At 44.7% G+C, this 21,926-nt stretch overlaps 1 protein-coding gene across 1 annotated transcript in view; it reads left to right on the forward strand.

Annotated features, from left to right (window-relative positions):
• Positions 1–21,926, forward strand: part of sdccag8 (SHH signaling and ciliogenesis regulator sdccag8) — a 61,846-nt gene that overhangs the window by 25,698 nt on the left and 14,222 nt on the right. Inside the window, exons 14-16 of the mRNA XM_088933785.1 lie at positions 11,109–11,236; positions 14,037–14,145; positions 15,970–16,101. Of these exons, the coding sequence (XP_088789911.1) occupies positions 11,109–11,236; positions 14,037–14,145; positions 15,970–16,101 (369 nt within the window). The remainder of the gene's footprint in view (positions 1–11,108; positions 11,237–14,036; positions 14,146–15,969; positions 16,102–21,926) is intronic.

The following is a 21,926-nucleotide window of genomic DNA, read 5'->3' on the forward strand; positions in this document are numbered from 1 at the left end:
ATGCAGAGAGTAAAATCTGTGAGCAACAAAACTGCAGCAAACTGAGTCAGTGGGAGGTGGTTGTACAATCAGAATCAGGATAAAAGAGAAATTGCAAACAACCCTGCTCTTGTCAAAGTAGTAGTAATGAAATCCTGGCTTTGCCAGCGGAGAGAACCTGTGTTAGCACTTTGGGGTAAGCTTGGTTGCCGGGTGCCAGGTAGGAGGGCAGGCTCAGATTGCTGGGCAGCAGCCATCTTGTTTGGAACAGATGGCACTGAAAGCTGGCAGGGGAGGGGCTGCTTAGCAGAACTAATCAGACAGTAACAGATAGGGCAGCTGGGAAGGCTGACCGCCAAGCGGGAGTGTGCTGGGTAACCATGGAGCGCCATGATGTTGACAGTGGTGTGCCCATTGGCCTGAGATAAGACCTTGCAATGTCTTCTTGCCTCTCCGTCAGAGGCCCGCAGAAAAAACTCGGGCTGTAATTTCACGCACGTTGGCAACACAAGTTACAAGAAGTCAGGGATGCAGAAAAGTCTTTAAAAAAGCTGCCCTTGTCCCTTGAGGTGAAAACGTCACGAGAAAGAGAAATACTAGCTCAGTGTTAGAGCAGGGTGCATTTGTTCCTCACATCGCGAGGAAACGTGTTTGGGTTCTACTTGTATACTGTATTTCGGTGTTCTATTTTGGATTGTACAATTGTAATGGCTAAATGGTTTTGCAATGCTAGTGGAAACATTTTCCCTTGTGGGCTAGGTCTGGATGGCAGACATGCTTAGAAGTATGGTGGATTTGTGACACACTGGGCTGAGACTTGTGGGTTCTCCACCCTGCTGGCTTCAGCTGAGCTTCAGCATATCGATGAGGAGACACAGTTGTTAGCTTAGAAGGTGACTGGCACCTGTTTTCCCCCCCAAAACTCAAGTCTTAAGTGACAGAGAGAAAGCTTAAAATTCAGGATTTGGGTTCCCATGCAACTGTTAATTACAAAGCTGGGAAATGACCCAATTGAATACTGAAATTGTTCATATTGGTACAGTACCTTACAGGGATGTGGGTGGCTGCCAGTACTAAATATTAATTTTTAAAATAATGTAGCAATATAAAAATGGCAATGCGTTTCGCTCTAGAAAGTTTTTCTCTCGTGTTTTTGAAGGCATGTACCTCTGCTCTATTGTCCTTAGGAAGTAGAAGTGCATTATGGGTGTTGTGGAGGATGCCCAGGTACAGGGTGCAAAGGTTTCCTGATGTGCCAGGGTAGGGACTGAGGTGCCAGTGGGGTTTGGCAGAGAAGTGTTTCTCTGGCCAAGGAGAAGACTGCAGCCTTGGACTCTCATACAGTAGGGCCTGAAAGAGTACCAGTAGTTCCACTGCTGTGGAAATTTGTCTTTGGCTTCTCCCACAGAAGTACAAAACACGCAAGCAAAACATAAGAGTCACATAAAATCACATGAAATCAGAACAACACTATGTAATACATAAATAGTTGGATAAATAAATACTGTAGGTAGAGGGGGGAATACATTTACATACCTTCATTGAGTTCTATTGCAGTGCAGACAAAGGACTTCTTATAAATGTTTTAATTCAAATTTGGTCCCCTATACTGTCTCCCTGATGGGAGTGTTATGAATTGAGAAGGGAGAGGATGTGTGGAATCAGCTGTGATGTTCCTTGCCATTCTGAGAGCTGCATTATGATATAAATCGGTAGAGCTGGGACTGCTGTTTCCCAATTATTTTTCTTGCCATTTTCACAATCCTGGACAGTTTGGTTTTGCTTTTCAACCCCAGGTTTCCATACCAAACTGACATGATAAACGCCAGGATGCTCTCAACAAGGCTTTTATATGCCACCTCTAGGACATTTTGACTCACATTAAAGTTCCTTGAATTAAAATCAGCCCCTGACTCGCTGTCTTAAAAATGTTGTTTATGTTCTCAGTGTACAGTCAGATCAATATGCATTCCCAGATATTTAAAACTCAAGAGGCCGGTGTTAGAAAATATGAGCAAATTGTTTACTACTTTGATAAGAGCCTTTTCAATTCTTAGATCACTGACTGGTTTCATAAACATTGAGGAGTAAAGGTGAGTTCTCAAAGATCTTTGATAAAAAGTGGAAACATGAGATGCAGTAGGTTGAAAAATTCATGAAAGAGCCCAGGTTAAAATGAGTCTTGGTTAAGGTTCTTAATTTGGGTTTTAATTATAAAGACTTTACATGAATCGGGAACAGTGTCTGATGATAGTGGAGTCTTAATTATATTTAGAACAGATCACTGGTGTTGTTTCTTTGACTAGTTTAGGTCTGCTTGAGGTGAGAAGACAGGTTGATTTTGATTTGGCAGTTAGACCAGTTATATCCAATGTGCTGACTCCGAGGAAAGAGTCTATGCTGTGGCCGAACAGGGGTGAGAGCAGTGGTGGTATTTGGGGAAAAGTCTCACTAGATGTTTCGCAGACACTGCTGGGGACATGATCATGGCTTCTCTAGGTGCGGCGATGCCTATGACGAGCACCTTGTTTGAGACCGAGCTGCTGAAAGGCTCTGGTATGTTTAAATATTCACGAGGGGACCAGTGCTTTTGAGCTCTTGTTTCTGGAGCCTGTTTGTCTTGTGTCCCAGTGATGGTTCTGTGCTGTTGATGGAAACACAGGAGCTTCAAATGTCCTGGGGCTCCGTGCCAGAGAGAAGAAGAGTCCATGTCCGATTGGTCAACTCCACCCAATTCCTGGTTTCCTTTTTTCTCTTAATATACTTCGCATCCGTCCAGCACACATCTTTTGGGCCAGCTCTGCGGCCCAGCTTTTACCCCGGGTAAAATTATCTTGCATGTGAGGCACAGCACAGCCTTTTCAGTCACTGGGACTCTCGCTGGTGCCACCTGAGACTCGTGCCTCTGCAGACACCTCGGCAGGAGCGTGCTTGTGGCACGCTGCTCAGAACTGGGCTTGTTCCGATTTCCCTTCTCCGGGGCTGTCCTGCGCTGCAGCGTCCTCCGTGTAGTCTGGTGACCAGAGGTCGCTCTCGTACATTAAGGGTTTGTGAGAGTCTGGAACTATCTCAATAAAACATTCTTATTTTTATAAGAGCTGTACTAAACATTAATATGTGGATTAGGTGTCTTGCAACAGGAAGCCTCCTCTTTGTTGCTAGCAGTCCTAACCAGGAGCTCATATTCATCCTACTTGGCTTCTTGCTTCGAAATAGTAAAAATGATGCCGCGTTGCAAACCATTGGCAACAGAGTTATGGTGTAACCAGGCCAAGCGTGTGTGCTGGATTGTTAAAACACCTAATAATTGTGTTCTCTGTAGGTTTAAATGTTTAACGCAACAATATGTGGACCAGTAAATAATGGAATAATTATTTATATGATAGCCTAACGGTATACTACTTTATGCGTGTACTAAGAAATAACATTAAAAATTGCATGCCATACCCAGATAAGAAAAAAATGCCTTAAAGCAGTTGTGTGAATTGGAGCTAAAATGGAGCAAGTGAGTGGGTTGTTGTGCTGTTTTCCTTTTCCTCTACAGCTTTTGGTGCTGCCCTGTTGTTGCTACGGGTGTCAGCCCCACTCCTTCCCATAAAAAATTAAACCCACTCTACGGTGAGTGCAACATTTCCCCGTGTGATCCTGTCTTGCAGAGCTCCTGCGGAGAGCACAGGAGGCCTGTCTTAGTGTCACGGTCTTGCGGACTAGCCGAAGTGTGACTTATGTTTGAATCATGCTTATGTAAAAGGCAAAGGAAGTTTTTTTTTAAATTAGTAGCTCCGTGACAAACTTTTTTTTTTATTAGGGAAAAAATCTGGCGAGGTTACTGGCACAGGTGCCGTTTTTTCTTTCTCTTAACGTAGAAAGTGGGTTTGCAGTCACTGCTGAGCGGTTTTGTGCAGCAGAGTGGAGGGAGAGCTTCTCAGAGAGCGCTGTAAAGGACAGAACGTTGCTTGTCCTGAGGCAGAGTGTAGGCAAATCTGTCGGGTACAACTGTTTCCACCAGGGCCTGTGCTGCCCAGAGAGCATGCCCTACTTACTGCTCCGTCCTCTGTTTTCTCTCCACAGGCGTTTTGTGCTCTGGCTTTCCAAATGTACTTCTCACCACCAAGGGGACAGAGCTGTTGTGGTAAACTTTTACCCATACACAAACTATCAACCTGACTTACTCTTCATTTTTCTTAGAGTCTCTTTGCCTCATTTGTCTTCTATATGCCTTATACCTTATACTGTATCTGTGTCTTTCTTTCTTTCTTTCTTTCTTTGGGCCTGTTGCTTCGAGTGTGCCTCTGAATCTAAAAGAGCGTCTCTTTCTTTTTTTTTACGGGATGTCATTTTGGTTTTAAAACGATTTGAAGCTTTTTCTTCAGTGAAGAGAGTTTTAAACCCTTTGCCAAGTGTTAGGAAGGTGGTCACCAAGGGCTGCTGTCCGGCATGTTGAACAGGTGTGGTAAATCATCGTGAGCTTTCGAGCTGGGCAAGAGTTCAGCAGGAGTGGAGCAAGGGACCGGGGTTGGGTTCCTCTTGTCCTGTTGTCCACAGCTGGGGTCCCCAAACGCTTTGCCATTATCCTGAGCTCTGAAACCTGACGTTGTTAATGAAGTGTGAAGAACAGGCACATTGCAAACTGTCTTTCAGCACTTGTCAGTAAGTTTTCTATGGCCTAATTGACATCAAAGAGCCTGTTTTGGGGAGGGATGTTCATATTTGTAATTTACCATCTATGATGAGCTAAAGTGGCCAGGGTCTTACTGCTCAGAGTGAGCTCTGAGCACGCAGAGACTTAAGATGTCCTGTAGGGGCCTCTCTCTGGAAACCCTGGCTTGATGTCCTGAAAAGATGAGCAGCTTATCAGGGAGTTTCCAGTAACTCCTGACAGGCTAGCCAGTCTTTGCAGAAAGTAGCAATATTATCACCATAGATAATGAACTAAAATTCTAAATTCATCCGAATAAAACTAATATTAATGGCAACCAAATTTGGCGCTGGAGCAAATGGTTCCATTTCAAGGCTGCAGCTTAGACATAAAAACTTGATAAATAGCTTGAAATACCTTTTTGTTCTCTTTGTCACCCAGTCTCTCTCGGACGTTCGCTTTGATCCATCACTGAACGATTGTTTTCTCTGTCTCTTTTCGTGCTGGTACATTTTCAGAGAATGACTGAAGTAGAGCTGTGCTTGCTTGCTCGTCTGGTGCCAGAGAACTGGGGAGTAGGGTAGGAGGGGTTTTCAAGCCAGTTACTTTGTGAAGACAGTAGTGAAGGAATCACAGCAATGAAGACTGGAAGAGACAAAAGATTGGGGAATATAGAGTTAATGTCTGAAAATGCATCTGCTCTCTGTATCAGCACCTCAAACGACTGCTCGCCTCCAGGACACAGCTCCTGTCTCTTTTTGGCAGTGTTATTAGAAATAATGGATGGCTTAGGGAGCTCATCAGTGAGAGAAAGGCTGAAAAATTAAGTTTCATCTGACTTTTGTGACCTCCAGTGTGGTTTACACTCCTGTAAATAATTGTATTAGTTTCACAAAATTACCAGTCTACTTTTCTCTTGTGAAGATGAGGGAGCCTTCATTCACTCCATCGCTCTGTAAATGAAGTAGAGTAGATCTGTCGCAGAAGGACAGGTGCTACTCGTTTTTTTAAGTTTGCTAATTTTGTGAATCTCTGATCCATACTTAGGCAGCAATTCAAAGCTGCCTGAATGAGGTGAGCATCTGAAGGCTGCTGTCTTCTGTTTTAAATCAGGGTAGTAGATTTTAGTTTTCACTGATCTTGGTGGATATCCTTTCAGCTTGCTCTGGGCTCTGTGGGAGTTTATCATGTGTATCTTATTTTTATTTCTCTGACAGCCCAATCCGGGGTCTCTTAGCAGTACTGGTATAATTAAATCATATCTAAAGGAATATGGAGGAGTCTCACAGGTTATTGTAAATACATTAGAGTGTCTTCAGTGGTGCAGTTAAGTGAACTGTAGGAAGTAACATGTTCCTGTATAACCAATATAACCAAGACTTAAGGATTACAGTAAACATTTTAAGAATGCAATGCGAGTTACGGTAGGTTTGGGCAGCTGCAGCACATGATGTGCAGACTCCCAGCACTCTGACAGTCTGACAGCTGCAGATGCAGCAGAGCTCCGGCGGGGGTGTGGGTGTGGCCGAGGAGATGACCCCATGCTGGATGCTCCTGTACCCCAGGATCAGGGACTTCCTACACCCAGTTCGCTGGCCCTGCTTTGTTCTGTTCAGCACACTTGCAATTTAAGGTAGAATCAAGCTCACATAATTCTAATTACTATTTGATCACTCTTTTCCAGATAATGCCACTAATTATAGCTCATGCATATGTTAAAAAATGAAATATGATCAGCAGTTATCATGATTGGTAATGCTAAGGACTGGTTGAAAAACAGTGATAATGTTAATGCCCGCAATAGTTCTAATCAATGCTTATTCGAAATTGTGACAGACAGGATTTTACTCTCCAGCTCTGCGAACCTGCTGACTGCATTTACTGAGCACCGCAGCTGTCTGCTCAAACCAGAGCACTGCTGCTAGCAGCAGAGCTCCTGCCTCCCTCAAGGAAGTCAGAGCACTTAAAGAAACAACAACAGAAAGACATAAGAGAGCGAAGCTTGCCTGGGTGCGAGTGCGTTGTAGGCGCGCGAATGTGTTGTGCAGCGGATGGGGGGGGGGGGGGTGGCTTGTAAATTGTGCCGGCGGTTCGCTTGCTGGTGACCTTGAGGGGGGCTTTGCGCTTCTTGAAGAAGAAAAGCAGAAGCTGGCGGTAAACAAAGTTCACTTCTGACAGATGGATTGAATGACAGAAAGGTTGCAAGTGCCAGAATAGCCCTGGCAGAGGAGGGAATGTTCAGCGCGGTCCAACAGGAGAGGAGGTGTGAACAGGTGCGGGGCTGCTGAAGGAAGGGGGACCAGATGGAGGGAGCCAGAGCCAGTTTAGTTAAAGGAAAAAGGGTGGGAGGGAGCAGGGGGGGAGGGGGGCAGGAAAAAATGCTGAAAAGCCATAGGATCCACTGATAAATACGCACATGACGGAGGAGAAATAATGCACAAAGCAAAACCGCGCTGTAGGGAAGGGACTTGTTTTTTTGGAGGGGGTGGGGGGTGGAAGAGTCTCATCTTCTCGGGGTTCAGTAAGGGGGAGGCTGGGAAGCACAGAGCGCTGGCGCTCCGACTCCTGCTCTTCGGTTTTTGTTAGGTTTTTCCAGGTGGCGGCCATCGGGGCCGACCGTAACCCAGGTCAGCACAGTCCGTGTGGTTTCTCCCCGGGAGGAAATGGCAGAATTCGCTCCCTTCTCTTCTGCTTTCCCAGCAGCGGACTGTGCTTCACTGGCCTGTCTCCTGAAGGCTTTTGTTCCTCTGCTTGTCACTGGGGGGTGTTGCACATTTCTGTATTGTTTTGTTAAAACTGAACTGTGGATTCACAATCCTGCGTGTAGCACACAAGCCCTTAGTATCTGGGGAAAAAAAATCTTTTTGAAAACCACTCTCGAAATCCGTCTTTGTATGCTTGAGCACCTTTACCTCAAACGTACTGTATCAGTAAAATCAATTTTGCCCTCTGCTTTTGAAATGTGATCGTCTTTAGGGGTATAAATAAGTGCTGTAGTGTTAAAATACTTTTAGGTTCCCTTATCCAACACCTTCTTGTGCTATAAATAACCACTCACCCCCCTGTTAATGCTCCTTATTGTCATTCCAGGTTTCCATATAACAAAATAAAACTTTGTCACAGCATTTCACGTTTACTACACTGACTCACTGTGGTAATTGAGTAACTTATCTGTAGGAAGATACTTTTTTCTCCTTTGGGATCAGCAAGGAGAGAAAATCAGTCAGAAGTGTTTTAGTCACATTTTCTGTCTGTAACAAATGCACAGGAGGGGACTGCATCTCTGGGTTAGTCATTCCTCTAGCGAGCAGGTCCAGAGCTGCACACTCTTCAGCAGAAAGCCTATAGGAAGGGAAAAAATGCCCAGCCTTTCCTCCGTATCCATTTTCCTTCTGCACAGAAGAAAGTGCTGGGTTCGTTTTGTCCAGCTCTCAGGCAGACACTCACTTCGCAGAAATGTAGTTGGTAGAAAGAGGCAGCTGCACAGAGTGGCTCTGTAACAGTGTGACTGAGAAAATAGGTGAAATGGGTTGACTTCTCACCAAAGTGATGTTTTCTGGCTGAAGGTGTGGACCGTTCATGGTAAACATGATACTAATAACCTCTCCATTGTGCGTACAAGTATTTCTGATGAGGTACATATACAGTATAAGTATTATTCTGTAGGTGTCTGAGAAAACAAGAAACACATGAAAATGTCTTTTTCTCTGATCCATTTAAACTCTGAAGTAGTTATGATGTAGGCATTCATGAGAAGCACTTTCTAAGAATATATTTAGTAATATTTAAATATGACATTTTTAAGAGTTTTATATGTTGGGTAAATATCATCCTTCTTCAAGGAAAACCTTGCGATACGGAGTATTCTGTGCCATGCATACTGTAAACCTGTGCATTTAATATCACTCAACCAACAACCATTGGTAACTGTGGCACATTTGACTGAGAAGTCCTGCTGGCATTTCTGTGAATTCCCATAGATTTGCTGTCAAGCTGTGTGGAAAGACATGTTCTCAGACTTTCCCTGTTCTGATCAGTGGTGCTAGGTGTAGCACTGTCAACAGCAGCCCATAGTAGAGTTCATGACGCTTCGGGAATGTCAAAGAGGGGAAACGGGGGGCTGAGAAATTCCGTTTTCATGGGTAAACCATTTTTAGTGCCATAGTCCTAAAGTTGCAGTGCAGTAGCCGAGTTCTTACTCTCCTCTTCTTCCGGCAGCTATCGCGGCAGCTGCTGCTCTGCTGAAAGGCGTTGGCCGGCTCTTCCCCCAGGAGGGGATGAGCAGCGAGCTGCTCGAGAACCGTCCACGGTTTTAGCTCGATGCGCGAAACTATGCGGTCTCCTTGCAGGATGCGAACTGCCCTCCAGTAGAGCTTTGCAGATATTTGTGTTCAAATATTCAGGCCGAATATCTGAAAGAGCAGCAAATAATCCTTGTGTTCCCGTCTATGTAATAAACCAGCAGCCAAATTCCACTTCGTGCTCGTTTTGGGAACTCTAGCATTTGGTCATTTTTGGCTGCCGATCACGGCACACGGCAGGGTGCTGTGGAGCTCTGTGGTTGAATGGGCTCTGGTGTTCTGAGTCAAATCGTCGACAGCTTGAATAGTGCCCACTTAGGCAGCACGCTCGCATGGCTGCAGCACCCTGCCATGGAGCAGCCGAATGGCTGCACTCAGCTCGCTGACCATCCAGGTCGCTTCTGGCTCCTCTGGGTGTAAAAGGCAGCTCCCCTCTCCGCTTGCTGTCAGCCTGGGGCAAAAACTACTGTACGTCTGGATTTCCAGGTTTTAAATTCCATTGTAAATGGCCATTGCTCTTCTCTGCTTGTGCTCACTGCTGTGGAAGAGAGCAATCATCGGGCCATCGTTAGGCCCGTCTCTCTGTAGCAAGCGCCATGCCTGCCCAGGGGGACATGTGCATCGTCAGACCCCCAGCTCCCTTTTTGCTTTTGGGTTGAGAGCATTGCAGAGCAAACAGCGGGGTTTTCCAGTGCAGTGCTGACACGGCCGTCACTGGCTATGGCAAGCACTGCAGGCCTTGAGGTCAGTCTAAGCCCCAGGAGTGCTGCTCTGCGGACATGTCTTGCAGCATCGCTACACAGCAGCAAGCCTACAGAGTTCAGAGTTCAGACTCCACAGTGCATCATCCTCAAAAGAGCTTGCATCTCTCCTCCATACAACCCTAAGCTCTTTTGAGCACAGCGGAGCTTGAGAGATCCTCCTTACCTTTCATGCTGCTACAGGAGGTGATTGGCAGCCAGTGATTGCACGTTTGGGGACTGTATTACAAGATACGTCTCCACAAATATATAAAAAAAGACCCTGTTCATAACTAAGTTAACTTGGGAGTAAACAGGAATTATCTACAGCTTCAGAAAGAAATAATGGACTACAGTGTCAGTGAGATTTTAGGCCCCGGTTCAAACACAGCATGGGCTTGAGCTGTGTCCCAGTCTCACAGGCACATACAACAGCCTTCTTTCACACTCCAGACGACATCGGTGCTGGAGAAACGGTCAGTCTGGATCTGCTTTTGGAAAGTAATTGAAGAAAGTTTCAAGTAAATTAACACAGGATGGGAATATCTATTTTTTTTTCCTTTCAGGGTGAAGTTTGCAGGATACAAATTTAAAGAACGGAGCTGCCATGAAATACATCTTTAAATGGTGTAATCATGTTTGAGAGCAGAGTTTTAGTTTTTAATATTCCCAACATGTAAGATATTTTAGTAATTGCTTTTGTGTTGCTTCTAATTGTATTAAAAGGACTCAGAGATGTTTACCTAAACTCATTTATTTATAGGAGTAGCATTTTTTTGAATTTCTTTGCCATGTTTGTGAAAATTCAATGTGAAGTTCATGCTCCGTGTCGTAGTCTTTTCTCCAAATCTTCTGATCGTGGCAATAATCAGTATCAAGGATTTGCTTACCTGTGGTTTCATCCTATAGCTATGCAGTGTACATACTTCTGCCCTGGCTTCATAATAGGCTTTGCAGTTGTTTCTTTTTTCAATCCGTTCTGTTCTATTGCTAAACAGCGGTAGTATTTTTTTCTTGAATATTAAAATTAAGCACACGTCTTCGATCCTTTGACTGGTGTCGGAGGGTATATTTATTTTGCCCCTGAGTGTAGCTTACTGGTCTGTGAAAGAGGGGAGGATTTCAAATTGTTAGACCTCATGCACATTTTGTTGTTGTGAGTTGTGAATGTGTGAGAATGAGTTCTGTGTGTTCTTTAAAAGTTTGAATGAAAATGTCCTCATAGCAACTGACTTCCCCTTTCTTCTGCAGTTATTCGCTTCCCTAGATGGTCTGTGCTAAGTGTGTGTGTGTGTGTGCGCACGCCAGAGCTAGCGCAGAGAAACGCTTGTATTCGTCCACAGATGTCAATAAAAGGCCAGGGAGGACGTTGTCCTGACCACCCGATCCTGGGTCCGAGCCCGCTGGCCCTGTGTCATGCTGTCCTCTTCCCCGTTCCCGTCTCTCCAGGCAGGAGAAGGAGGCGGCCGTCCGTTGCCGCAGCGACGAGCTGAAGGCCTTGACCTTCCGGGCGCGGCGGCGGGAGCAGGAGCTGACGCAGAAGATCCAGCACATGGAGGCGCAGCGCGAGCGCGGCGGTAGGTGGCCCCGCCTGGCGAGGCGGCTGCCAGGCCCCGCGCCCGGCCAGCCCGGCCTGCGCCTCGCTGAGAAATGGCATCAGGAACACCTGTAACCTTTGGCTGGCCGAAGGGAGCAGATGCTCGGCACACCGGAGATTCCGCATTACATATTAGTTAGCGTTTAAAAGGGAAAATGGGAAGCATAGCCCACTGTCTGTTGATTTCGGAATGCTGCTCTCACATCTGCTGCACCATCTGGATTATGAGTTTATTTACCTGTGTTCAGGAAACTTGAAGCCTGCTGATGCCAGAACAAAGCGAGAAAAACAAAGGCCTTCTTTTTGGCTGGGTTTTGTGGCACACATGTTGCCTAAAGAGAAATGGCATCAGAAGCTCAGCAGGAAACTCTCACGGCTTATGGAATTAGTCCTTTAATACCACAGAGCACTTCCTTCTCTGAGCATATAATGGCCACTCTGACAGGCTAATGAGTTTTGTTTTTTTTTTTTTGAAATGCCGAGTGTTTTAATCATTGTTTAAGACAGGGTTGCATCTAAACGATATCCTTTTTTTCTGTTTGTTTATAATCCCAGTTTGTCTTTTTATCCTTTTTTATTTATTTTCACTGTGCCCTACGCATGCTTAACCGTGTTCAAAGGCCTGCTATTAATTGAGGTTCTTTCAATAACTTTTTGCAACTTTTTCTGTTTCATTTGTTTCCCTTTTTTACATTTGATTGGGCACAGCCATGTGCTGGAGTAGATAATAGTTATTTTATTCCTGAGTAGCCTATTGTTGTCTGCTCCTGTTGGTTGCAGCATTCTTGTGTTGCTTTACTGTGCTGGTTGTACCTACTGTACAGATACATTTTGTTCCTCCAGTGTTTGGAAGGTGTTACACTGCGGAATTTGGTGTTTTAATCCTCATGATTTCTTAATCAATTAATCACCCATTCTGAATAATTAATCAATCATTTAATTCATCATTTGCTATGATATGTGACTGTGGTGTTACACTTGGTAAAAGTAATTTAAATAACTTCTAACATTTAACAGGCAGCTTATTTTACTAACCATTTGACAGCAAAATATTTAATTGCATGTGATCTGAGGTTTATTCCTATTTCAAATCTCCAAATTTCACATTGATGGACACTGGGCAGAGTGGACAGGCCAGTGGGGTGAATCAGTGATGGACACTGAGCAGAGTGGACAGGCCAGTGGGGTGAATCGGTGATGGACACTGGGGGAGGTGGACAGGCCAGTGGGGTGAATCAGTGATGGACACTGGGGGAGGTGGACAGGCCAGTGGGGTGAATCAGTGATGGACACTGGGGGAGAGTGGACAGGCCAGTGGGGTGAATCAGTGATGGACACTGGGGGAGGTGGACAGGCCAGTGGGGTGAATCGGTGATGGACACTGGGGGAGAGTGGACAGGCCAGTGGGGTGAATCAGTGATGGACACTGAGCAGAGTGGACAGGCCAGTGGGGTGAATCAGTGATGGACACTGGGGGAGGTGGACAGGCCAGTGGGGTGAATCAGTGATGGACACTGAGGGAGGTGGACAGGCCAGTGGGGTGAATCAGTGATGGACACTGGGCAGAGTGGACAGGCCAGTGGGGTGAATCAGTGATGGACACTGAGCAGAGTGGACAGGCCAGTGGGGTGAATCGGTGATGGACACTGGGGGAGGTGGACAGGCCAGTGGGGTGAATCAGTGATGGACACTGGGGGAGGTGGACAGGCCAGTGGGGTGAATCAGTGATGGACACTGGGGGAGAGTGGACAGGCCAGTGGGGTGAATCAGTGATGGACACTGGGGGAGGTGGACAGGCCAGTGGGGTGAATCGGTGATGGACACTGGGGGAGAGTGGACAGGCCAGTGGGGTGAATCAGTGATGGACACTGAGCAGAGTGGACAGGCCAGTGGGGTGAATCAGTGATGGACACTGGGGGAGGTGGACAGGCCAGTGGGGTGAATCAGTGATGGACACTGGGGGAGGTGGACAGGCCAGTGGGGTGAATCAGTGATGGACACTGAGGGAGGTGGACAGGCCAGTGGGGTGAATCAGTGATGGACACTGGGGGAGGTGGACAGGCCAGTGGGGTGAATCAGTGATGGACACTGAGCAGAGTGGACAGGCCAGTCGGGTGAATCAGTGATGGACACTGAGCAGAGTGGACAGGCCAGTGGGGTGAATCAGTGATGGACACTGAGGGAGGTGGACAGGCCAGTGGGGTGAATCAGTGATGGACACTGAGCAGAGTGGACAGGCCAGTGGGGTGAATCAGTGATGGACACTGGGGGAGGTGGACAGGCCGGTGGGGTGAATCAGTGATGGACACTGGGGGAGGTGGACAGGCCAGTGGGGTGAATCGGTGATGGACACTGGGGGAGAGTGGACAGAAGGCTGTCCACAGATTTGGTCAAGTGCTTATCAGGTTTTTCTCTGACCTGCAAAAGCTGAATAATTCATCTCCATTTGAATATTAATTATTATAGAATTTATATTTTCAAGTTAATTGGTGGAAGCCTTTGTCTTTTATTATTTTAGAAAAAAAACAGCTTTGTTTCTTATGTTATTGCCTGTTGTCAGATTTTGTTGTATTCTGAGAATTTCGTGGTGGTGTAGGATGTTCCCATGAAGTATTTTCTTGTTTTTTGTTTAGGTTTGACTTGTCCTGTGGAAATGCTGAGTGAATTCTGTTGCAGTTGCGCATGAAGTGGAGTGCATTTCCTTTGTCAGTCAGTCACTGGACAGTAAGATACTTCTGGATGATGACACGTGTTCTCTTTTACGCTGTACGTTCTTCCAGCCTGCGAGCTGGATGACTTACTCAGCTCCCAGAACACCCTCATCAGGAAGCTGAAGGACGAGTGTTGCAACCTGGGGACGCAGCTGGAGGAGGTGACCAGCAGGAGCAGGTCAGTGGGAAAGGAAGGGTCTCCTTTCGGGACAGCGCCTCGTTTGGATTGTCCAGGAAGACCTTTTCTCATCTGACACCTTTCATTTTCTTTATTTCTGCATTTTTTTGTAATTGTCAGGGAAAACATTGTGTCCGCTTGCAGATAATAGAACAAATTACTGAGTAAGCCTTTCCCCTCCAACCACGCGGCGAGCTGCTTGATGCCAACCCCTAACCCGGGCCTCTCGTCAGTCAGGAGAGAGTCCCCGCTGGGGTGGAGCACGCTCTGCTGGTGGGCGAAATGGAAAAGGAAAAGTGCGCTGGGCGCTCCAGTCACAGCTAGGGTGACTGGGGCTCTCCTCTGAGGAGCCTGAAACTCCTCTCGCTGTGACTGCAACACAGTACAGTTGATCTCCACATTTTGAAAGTTTTTACTTCACCACCCTGATGTACACATCTTCCTAACATCCCGACTGATTAACATAAGGAACATGTTAGCAGTGACGTGCTGGTACGACATTATCTGGGTAGGATTTTAGCCTAAATTTGCTCAGTCAATGAAATACTTGTCTTATCAGTATATAATGTGTAGTGCATTTATAATATTTAACATAATGTATAATATATGTTTTGTTTATTACCCTAATCAACAGAGGTTTTTGGAAGATTAATGGTACTCAAACCATACTCTGCTAATAGGGCCTTTCATTCCAGGTTGTAAAGGCTTAATAACTTGCCACCCCTAATTTAAATGTTACATTTTGCTTTAACACATGCATCAACCCAAACAGCAGCCGGTGACATTTTTAAATGAGCTCAAATAAAGTCCTTGACTTGTAAGAAATAATGCTCACATCATAGAATACAATTCAGGAGAGAGCGGTGATACTGAGCACAGCAGCTCAGTGAAGAAAGAGTCTAATTGCTGTCATTTTTAAAATGTTTACAAACTGGATTATGCTGAGTACATTTTAATATCACTGGGAGAATAAGATTCAGTTTGATTTGAATTTTGGAGATACGAAACCGAACCAGTTAGGAGACGAAAGTATGTCTTTCCTTCTGCGCACAAAGCTCTAGCTCTGTGTCTTGCGATGCTATATGCTTCCATCAGGCAGAGCTGATCGTTCTGTATAACAGATCTGTCTGTGTGAGCTGAGAATGGCTCCAATGGGTTTTGACCTCAGGCCTCTCAGCTGCAAAGCTGTGTGAACTGGATCTGTCATAATAATGCAAGGCAGGAAAGGCTTTCGTCTTGGTGACTGTGGGACACTAAAAGTGGTCTCTACCTTGTGCGGTTCAATGAGTTATTACCTTCCTATTCCTGCTATGAAAGTGCCATTCACACATCAGTTTTTCTCCTTATTTTGCTGATGTCTTTGGGCTGTTTTCTCCCTGATGCGTTGTGTTTAATGCCCCGGCAAAATTTCTATTGCCCACCAGGCAAATCTGAGCGCTGCTTACTTACGCTTGGTTAGATGCAGCTGTAAACAAGGAGGATGTGCTTGTTTTCCAGTAGCACAGCTCTGTAAATCACTCACAGAACCCGCTGTTGGTTTTAGGGCTCAGAATAACAGTTCAGAAATAAGGAGAGCGTCGGTCTGGTGTTCACCAGCCAAGGGCTGCACAGCTCTAGTGTTATCTTGAGAGAGCCCACCTTCAACACCTCCTTCTCCTCCTGTATTGCCACTTCCATGTAGATGTAAGTAACAGTCATCTGGATTTTGTCCTAGTGGACAAGTGTGTGTTCTTTGTGCCACTCCCTATTGGAGATAAACCGGAACACAGGCGATGATCATGCTGGAGTGCTGCTGTGTTTTAATGCGGAATGTGTACCATGCAGGAGCGCGGTGGAGCAGCTCTCCCTGGAGAACGAGCACCTGCGGGAGTCTCTGGACAAGCAGCAGGCCCGCTGTGCGGAGATGGAGGAACAGTGTGTGCAGCATGGCAGGATGCACCAGAGGATGAAGAACAGGTACCCTGCCTCTGTCACACAACACAGCACAGCACACATTTGAGGTTGCAATCTCCTTTTGGGGTCGCGGACATTTTCTTCAGATGTTCAGATGATCTTCTGTTGCCTTGTTTTTTTTGGGATGTTACGATCACCATTTTTTAGCCATTCCACATCAATTAGAAATGATCAATTCTTAAATATCTCAGATAAGCAGCAGCAAGAGAGTGAAACTGTTATCAATATTACTGCCAGCAGGAAACACCCTGCCCAAGCCCAGACAGCGCCCATGGTGCTCAGCCGATTACTTCTGAAACTCCTGTTCGCTGCTGGCTTATGATGTAGTCCAGTTTCAAACCAGCCATGCCTGGACTATAGGGCTGAACCTGGGATTCACTCACGCACTTTGTCTTTCGTGATCAAGCTGCTCAATGAGTTCGTTCATTGTTTGCAAGCCTAGCTGACATCAACTCTTCAGTGCTGGCTGTCCTGTCCCACTGGCTCAGCCAGTAAAATAAGTCAGAAACGTGTCTGTGGAATTACCTACTGACATGATATAGTGCACACAACACCCCCAGGCGGAAGAACTCTAGTCAGTAATTCCAGTAATGCATTAAACAGAGATGTGCAGCAGGGATTTTTACAGTCACCTCATCAGACAGTGTGTCTGAATTTATTTTATTTTGAATTTTTAAACAAAAGTAAAATGAGGCAAGAAATAGTAATTGAAAGTAGCTTGTTTCTTCTGCAAGGAAAAATATACAGGAAAAACAACTTTGATTTCAAAGGTTATGAGTCTGTTGTGCTGTAATACTACTTTTTAAAAAAATAATGTTTATAGAGATGATACTGTAAGTATTCAATCAAAGCCCAGGTCACAATAAGCGGTCTGTCTGGTCTCATTTCCTTTTCCTTAACCGGCTCCGTCACTCAGAAGGTGTGAATCGCTCGTTTTTGTTGTCCTGTGGTGTAAAAACTGGCTGCTTCGCCGCTTCTCTGAGTAGGTCTTTCATGCAAACTTGTGCGCTTGTGGGTGTCTGTGTGTGGGTGTAGGGATGTCTCTCAGAACTTGTTGCAAAACTTCTTCTAAAATCAAACATCCTACTGCTCCGAACATAACACTACATATTGTTTAACTCCCACTTTGAAAAATCTCCAGCATGCAACTTCTCGTTTCAGACCGACACCAAGAAAATAATGAATTAAAAACTAAATGAGTTGCAGCTGCCAGGTCTATCTACCAGTTAAATGAGCTTCTGTCAGCTGTGCAAGTGAAAATTTAAACCACAGGCAGTGTGCTTCCCACGTTCCAGCCTTGGAAGTTCAGCACTTGCATCAGAAGCTACCCAGCGCAGTAAGTGAGGAAATTATCACCGTTAAATAGTTGTCTAACTGAAAATAGCAATAGTGAAGCTATACTTTCAACCACTTGTGCAGTGTGCACCAGGGCCATAAGTGATCAAAAATAAGCGGTGTGCTTCCTCGAAAATCATTAAAAAAACTCCATTATCAAACTATAATTTACTATTAAACTGTGGCATGACTCATAAAGATGCAAATATAGTATATGCATGCAAAGTTCAAATAGTTTAGCCAATTTATGTATTTTTTTGTTTAAATTTAGTGCTAATCTAGGTTTACCTAATCTGGGATTGTTTTAATCACATTAAATCCCAAATTTAACCGGATCTTAGTGGAATGCTGGAATTGGTTAACTAAGCAGGTACATCATCGTGTCTGTGAAATTCAAATGTTTAGTTAATCTCTTTCTGACACACCCAAAACCCTTGGTGCCTGTTACTGACACATAAAGAATGCTGGTCTTCTTATTGATGAAGAATGTCGCTTTGCACCCATGATACCTCTTTGACAGCTTCCTGTGTCCCATGGGCTATCAGCAGTTCTGGAATATAGGTTTAGCACCTAATGTTGTTAAATATGAAGCTCATCATTGTTCATTTTGTAAGCTCTGTTCTTGGAACTCCCGGTTTTAAAGATGCTCTTGCGGCATGATGCTAAAAGTGAAGACTACATACAGTAGACATGCTCGGTGGAATATGATCTACCGGCCACTGTGTTCTCTGCTCAGCAACCAGTGGCTCAGCCTGTCAGGTTCAGTTCTTCCGTGAAAACACAAATGTGCAGCATATAGGCAAGTGAAGAAGAAACTGCAATTATGTTATCAGTCTTTAAAAAAAGGAAGGGAGAAATATCACAAGCCAGATCTGATCTGTGATGGCATCATGCGTCGAAGAGTCGGGAACAGCACGACCTGCAGTTGAAAAGATGGCAGGGGGTCAGACACTCCAGCTCGGGTGCAAGATTGCCGAGAAATAGGTGCCTGTGTGATGTAACTCGCAGCAGTGAGCCATCCGGGAGGACGCGAAGATGAAAGTATTCACCCTCCTGCTTCAATGTAGGCACAAGCATCCGCATTAAGATTGATTGCAGGGCTACCTCTTATGTGACAAAAGCTTTAAAAGGATTTCAAAAGGCTCCTGTAGTACAGCAAGAAGCAAAAAGCACAAACTCCTTTTCATTGCTGAAGACCTTTTATTTTTATCTTTTTCTAGCCGTCTATGACCAGTATACAGACTGATTCACAACACCAGTAAGTCAATAAGTACTGATAACATTTAAAAAAATAATTCAAGAGAAATACTTTGTTTCTGACAACTGCTATAAATCAGCATCTCATTGAACAAGAAGTCAAAAACAAGTCATATAAACCGTATGTGCGTATCTGCACAGGATATTCATAAATATATTTTATTATCTGTCTAGACATAGCAGGAATATTAATTCCTGACTTGAAAATAACCCAGGAATTCAGATCTAGAGATGTAACTGGTTAGCGTTCAGTGAAATATAGCCGCATGTATGCCGTTTCATTTTTATAATAAGGAACACAGATTCCAAACTGAATTCCTGTTATTGTTGAGCATTATTTTTGAGTACTGACAGAGCGTGAGTCAAGCTTCCAATTTCTGAACTATGTTCTGGGCCCTTTAGTGTGTGTTCTTGAAATCGAGCGCACGTCTGTGGATGGAGGTTCGAGGTACGTGTGTTACTGAGGAAGTGTAAGCAGGTTTAATATACATGCAAATAACTGGAGCCCAGAGCTCCGCCTCTGATGGTCCTGAACTGGTGCAATCTGTGCTGTGAAGAGCAGCCACATTCCAGGGTGGCAGAAACATTTGGAAAATCAGCTTGATTTATTTTTATATAGTAGAAAGAAAGCCAAGCAACACAGGGGTTTTTAGCGCTCAATGTTAAGCAAATAATCTCCGAATAAAAAAAATCTACCAGAAGCAGTTTTGCAAAGAAACTCGCATGTCAGTCAGATTGTGTGTGTGTGTGTGTGTGTGTGTGTGTGTGTGTGTGTGTGTGTGTGTGTGTGTTGCATCTCTCTAAAACACTTGAGCTTTTCCTTTTTTTTCTTTTTAGTTCAAACCTTTTTATTGAACTTACAATAACAATTTTTTTTGGTTATAATTCACTACCAATCATAGATGGAAAGGTAATATCAGTATTTTTAGTTGCAAGTTTGTAAAATCAGATTTCATTTTCTTAAAGTCTAGGGGTGCAGTGAGACTGATTTTGCTCAAAGATCTCCGAGGGCTTTTAATTTGCTAGGCTGTCACTTGATAAATTGATTCTTTTTTCCTGTTTTCCTTTTAAGCAATTGAAAAATGTCAAATTGAGTGTCCTCCCGTTATAGAAGCAATTTCTTAATTGAGTTATTGCAATTACAGAACCAAACAGTGATGCTTCAAAGTATAAGCACATAATATTATTCATCTAAATTATTTAAAATTGAAGTTCAGCCCAAATTACCATTCATCTCATAATCCAAACAGCAGATATAAAAGTAGACTGATTTTTGGATTTGTTAATTCGGTTTTGTTACACATACAGCTAGTTTTTCTTGGTCCTTAAAAAATCTTAAAATGTGACCTAAGAATGCCCAATCAATTCCATACCTATGAGCTATTTGTACATGTGTATGTAAGCATTACGACTTGTCTCCTGTTAGACTAAAGAACTTGATAAATACAATACTGTATAAAACAAGACCATACTATACAATACAACACTGTATAACAATGCAAATTATATCCCAAAACATTCCAAAGTCCAGAAATTCGAAAGAGCGTGAGCTCTGATTTCTTGCTTCTCCTAAAGGAGCAGTCTGAGGATGGTAGCGGAGTTCGTCTGCCCGCCGCCAGCCCTGCGTCCTCCGGGCGCTGTGCCTCACGCAGCTCCGGGCTTCCTTTCCCTTTGCACAGGTTCAGCAGGTCTGAACCAAGTGAAGCCAAGCCGAACAGAAATCATTTGAACAATTTCAGTCAAAAGGAGCGGTCTCCTGTTTAATTCATAAGGCCCCCAAATGAAACAGGTGACCAAATTCAAGAAAATAAAAATTGAGCATTAAATGGAATTGTCACAAATACAGGTGCCTGTCAACCAGCAGGCTGTGATGGTTTTGTGATCCCTGAAATAATGTGGAAACTCGTGCTAATTAGGCATTTATTAGGCTCGTTCCTGTCATCTTGCTTGTTTTTCTGTTTTATTTTCACTTGCCACTGCTTTCCTCTTGGTTGCTAACATGCTCATTCTAGTTTTGCATTATTGTGGTTTTTTTAGCAGCGTGGCCCTTTAAGGAAGAACGTAATGTATAAGCAGATGTGCTGCTAAATCTACAGGCTTCTGCCAACCATATGGCAACTTAAAGAAAGATGGTCAGAGCGTCTGGATTAGCAAAGAGTAGGAATGGAGGGCCATGTGTCGTTTTGGTACAGACAGTTGTTTTAGCTCTCTGTAAAAGGCTCGGGGAGATTGTGTAATGGAACAAATGGTACTGTGAGCCCAGTAACAGCCTTGCCACTGCTGGAGTGGCGACTGGCCCCAGGCGGGTACTGCTTCATCTGGTTCCTTATTTTTCTCCCTTTCTCCCCCCTCTGAACACAAAATGAAAACCCTCAAGTAAACTTTTGATTTGCGAGGAGAAGTTGGCACTGCGCTCCGGCGCGAGACGAGGCAGATCGAGCGGAGACTGCCTGCGAACCCTGCCGGGCGCCGGGGCTAATCTTTAACTCCTTCAGGCCCAGGCGCTGCGCGGACCCCCGTGGCCCCCCGCCCCGCTGTCCAGCTGGCACCTGCAAGAGGCACGGGGCACTGGACCCGGGAGGGTGCCCTGTGCTGAGCTGCCACTTTCCTAGTGGACAGGGGAAATAAGAGACCTGGGAGTGCCATGCTCTCTGTAGGAAGAAGAGACGGAAGGAAGGAATCCACACTTGTGTTTATATCTGTATAACATTTAGTTGATTGTGTTGTGCTGCTTCTTTTATGTGTTTCTTTTTTCTCCTCAGCCTGTGACACAGACAAGACTAAAGCATTTTTATTTGACCAGTTTCGCAGCATTGTTGTCTACCAAGCAGGGGATAGTCCACTTGTCACCCATGATGGGATTCTTTTAGCTTACGAATGCAGTTGTAAACTGGTCCTGTCACTGTGTTCTGCAGCGAGCTGATCTCTGGCATGGCCTGTCTGTTGCAGTGCTGGGAATGTGGTCCGAGACACATTCTCATTCTTTCCTACATCTGACTAGAACAAGTATTTGTGTTAGACAGTGCTGATTCCCCCCTTCTATGTCCAGTATGCTCTGTGCATGCTGTAAAAAGCTAAAAGCTACTACTGCTGCTTCTACACCTAATAATAGTGATAGCATATAGTAATTAGTAATTCTATAACATTGCAATTTAGTGGCTAGACAAACTCTAGACTGGTTTAGACCTTGGCTGTCTGGTGTATGTCATTTATATACTATAATATATATTTTGACT

This window comes from Atractosteus spatula, chromosome 15 (assembly GCF_055471065.1).
Source record: "Atractosteus spatula isolate fAtrSpa1 chromosome 15, fAtrSpa1.hap1, whole genome shotgun sequence".
Taxonomy (NCBI): Eukaryota; Metazoa; Chordata; class Actinopteri; order Semionotiformes; family Lepisosteidae; genus Atractosteus; species Atractosteus spatula.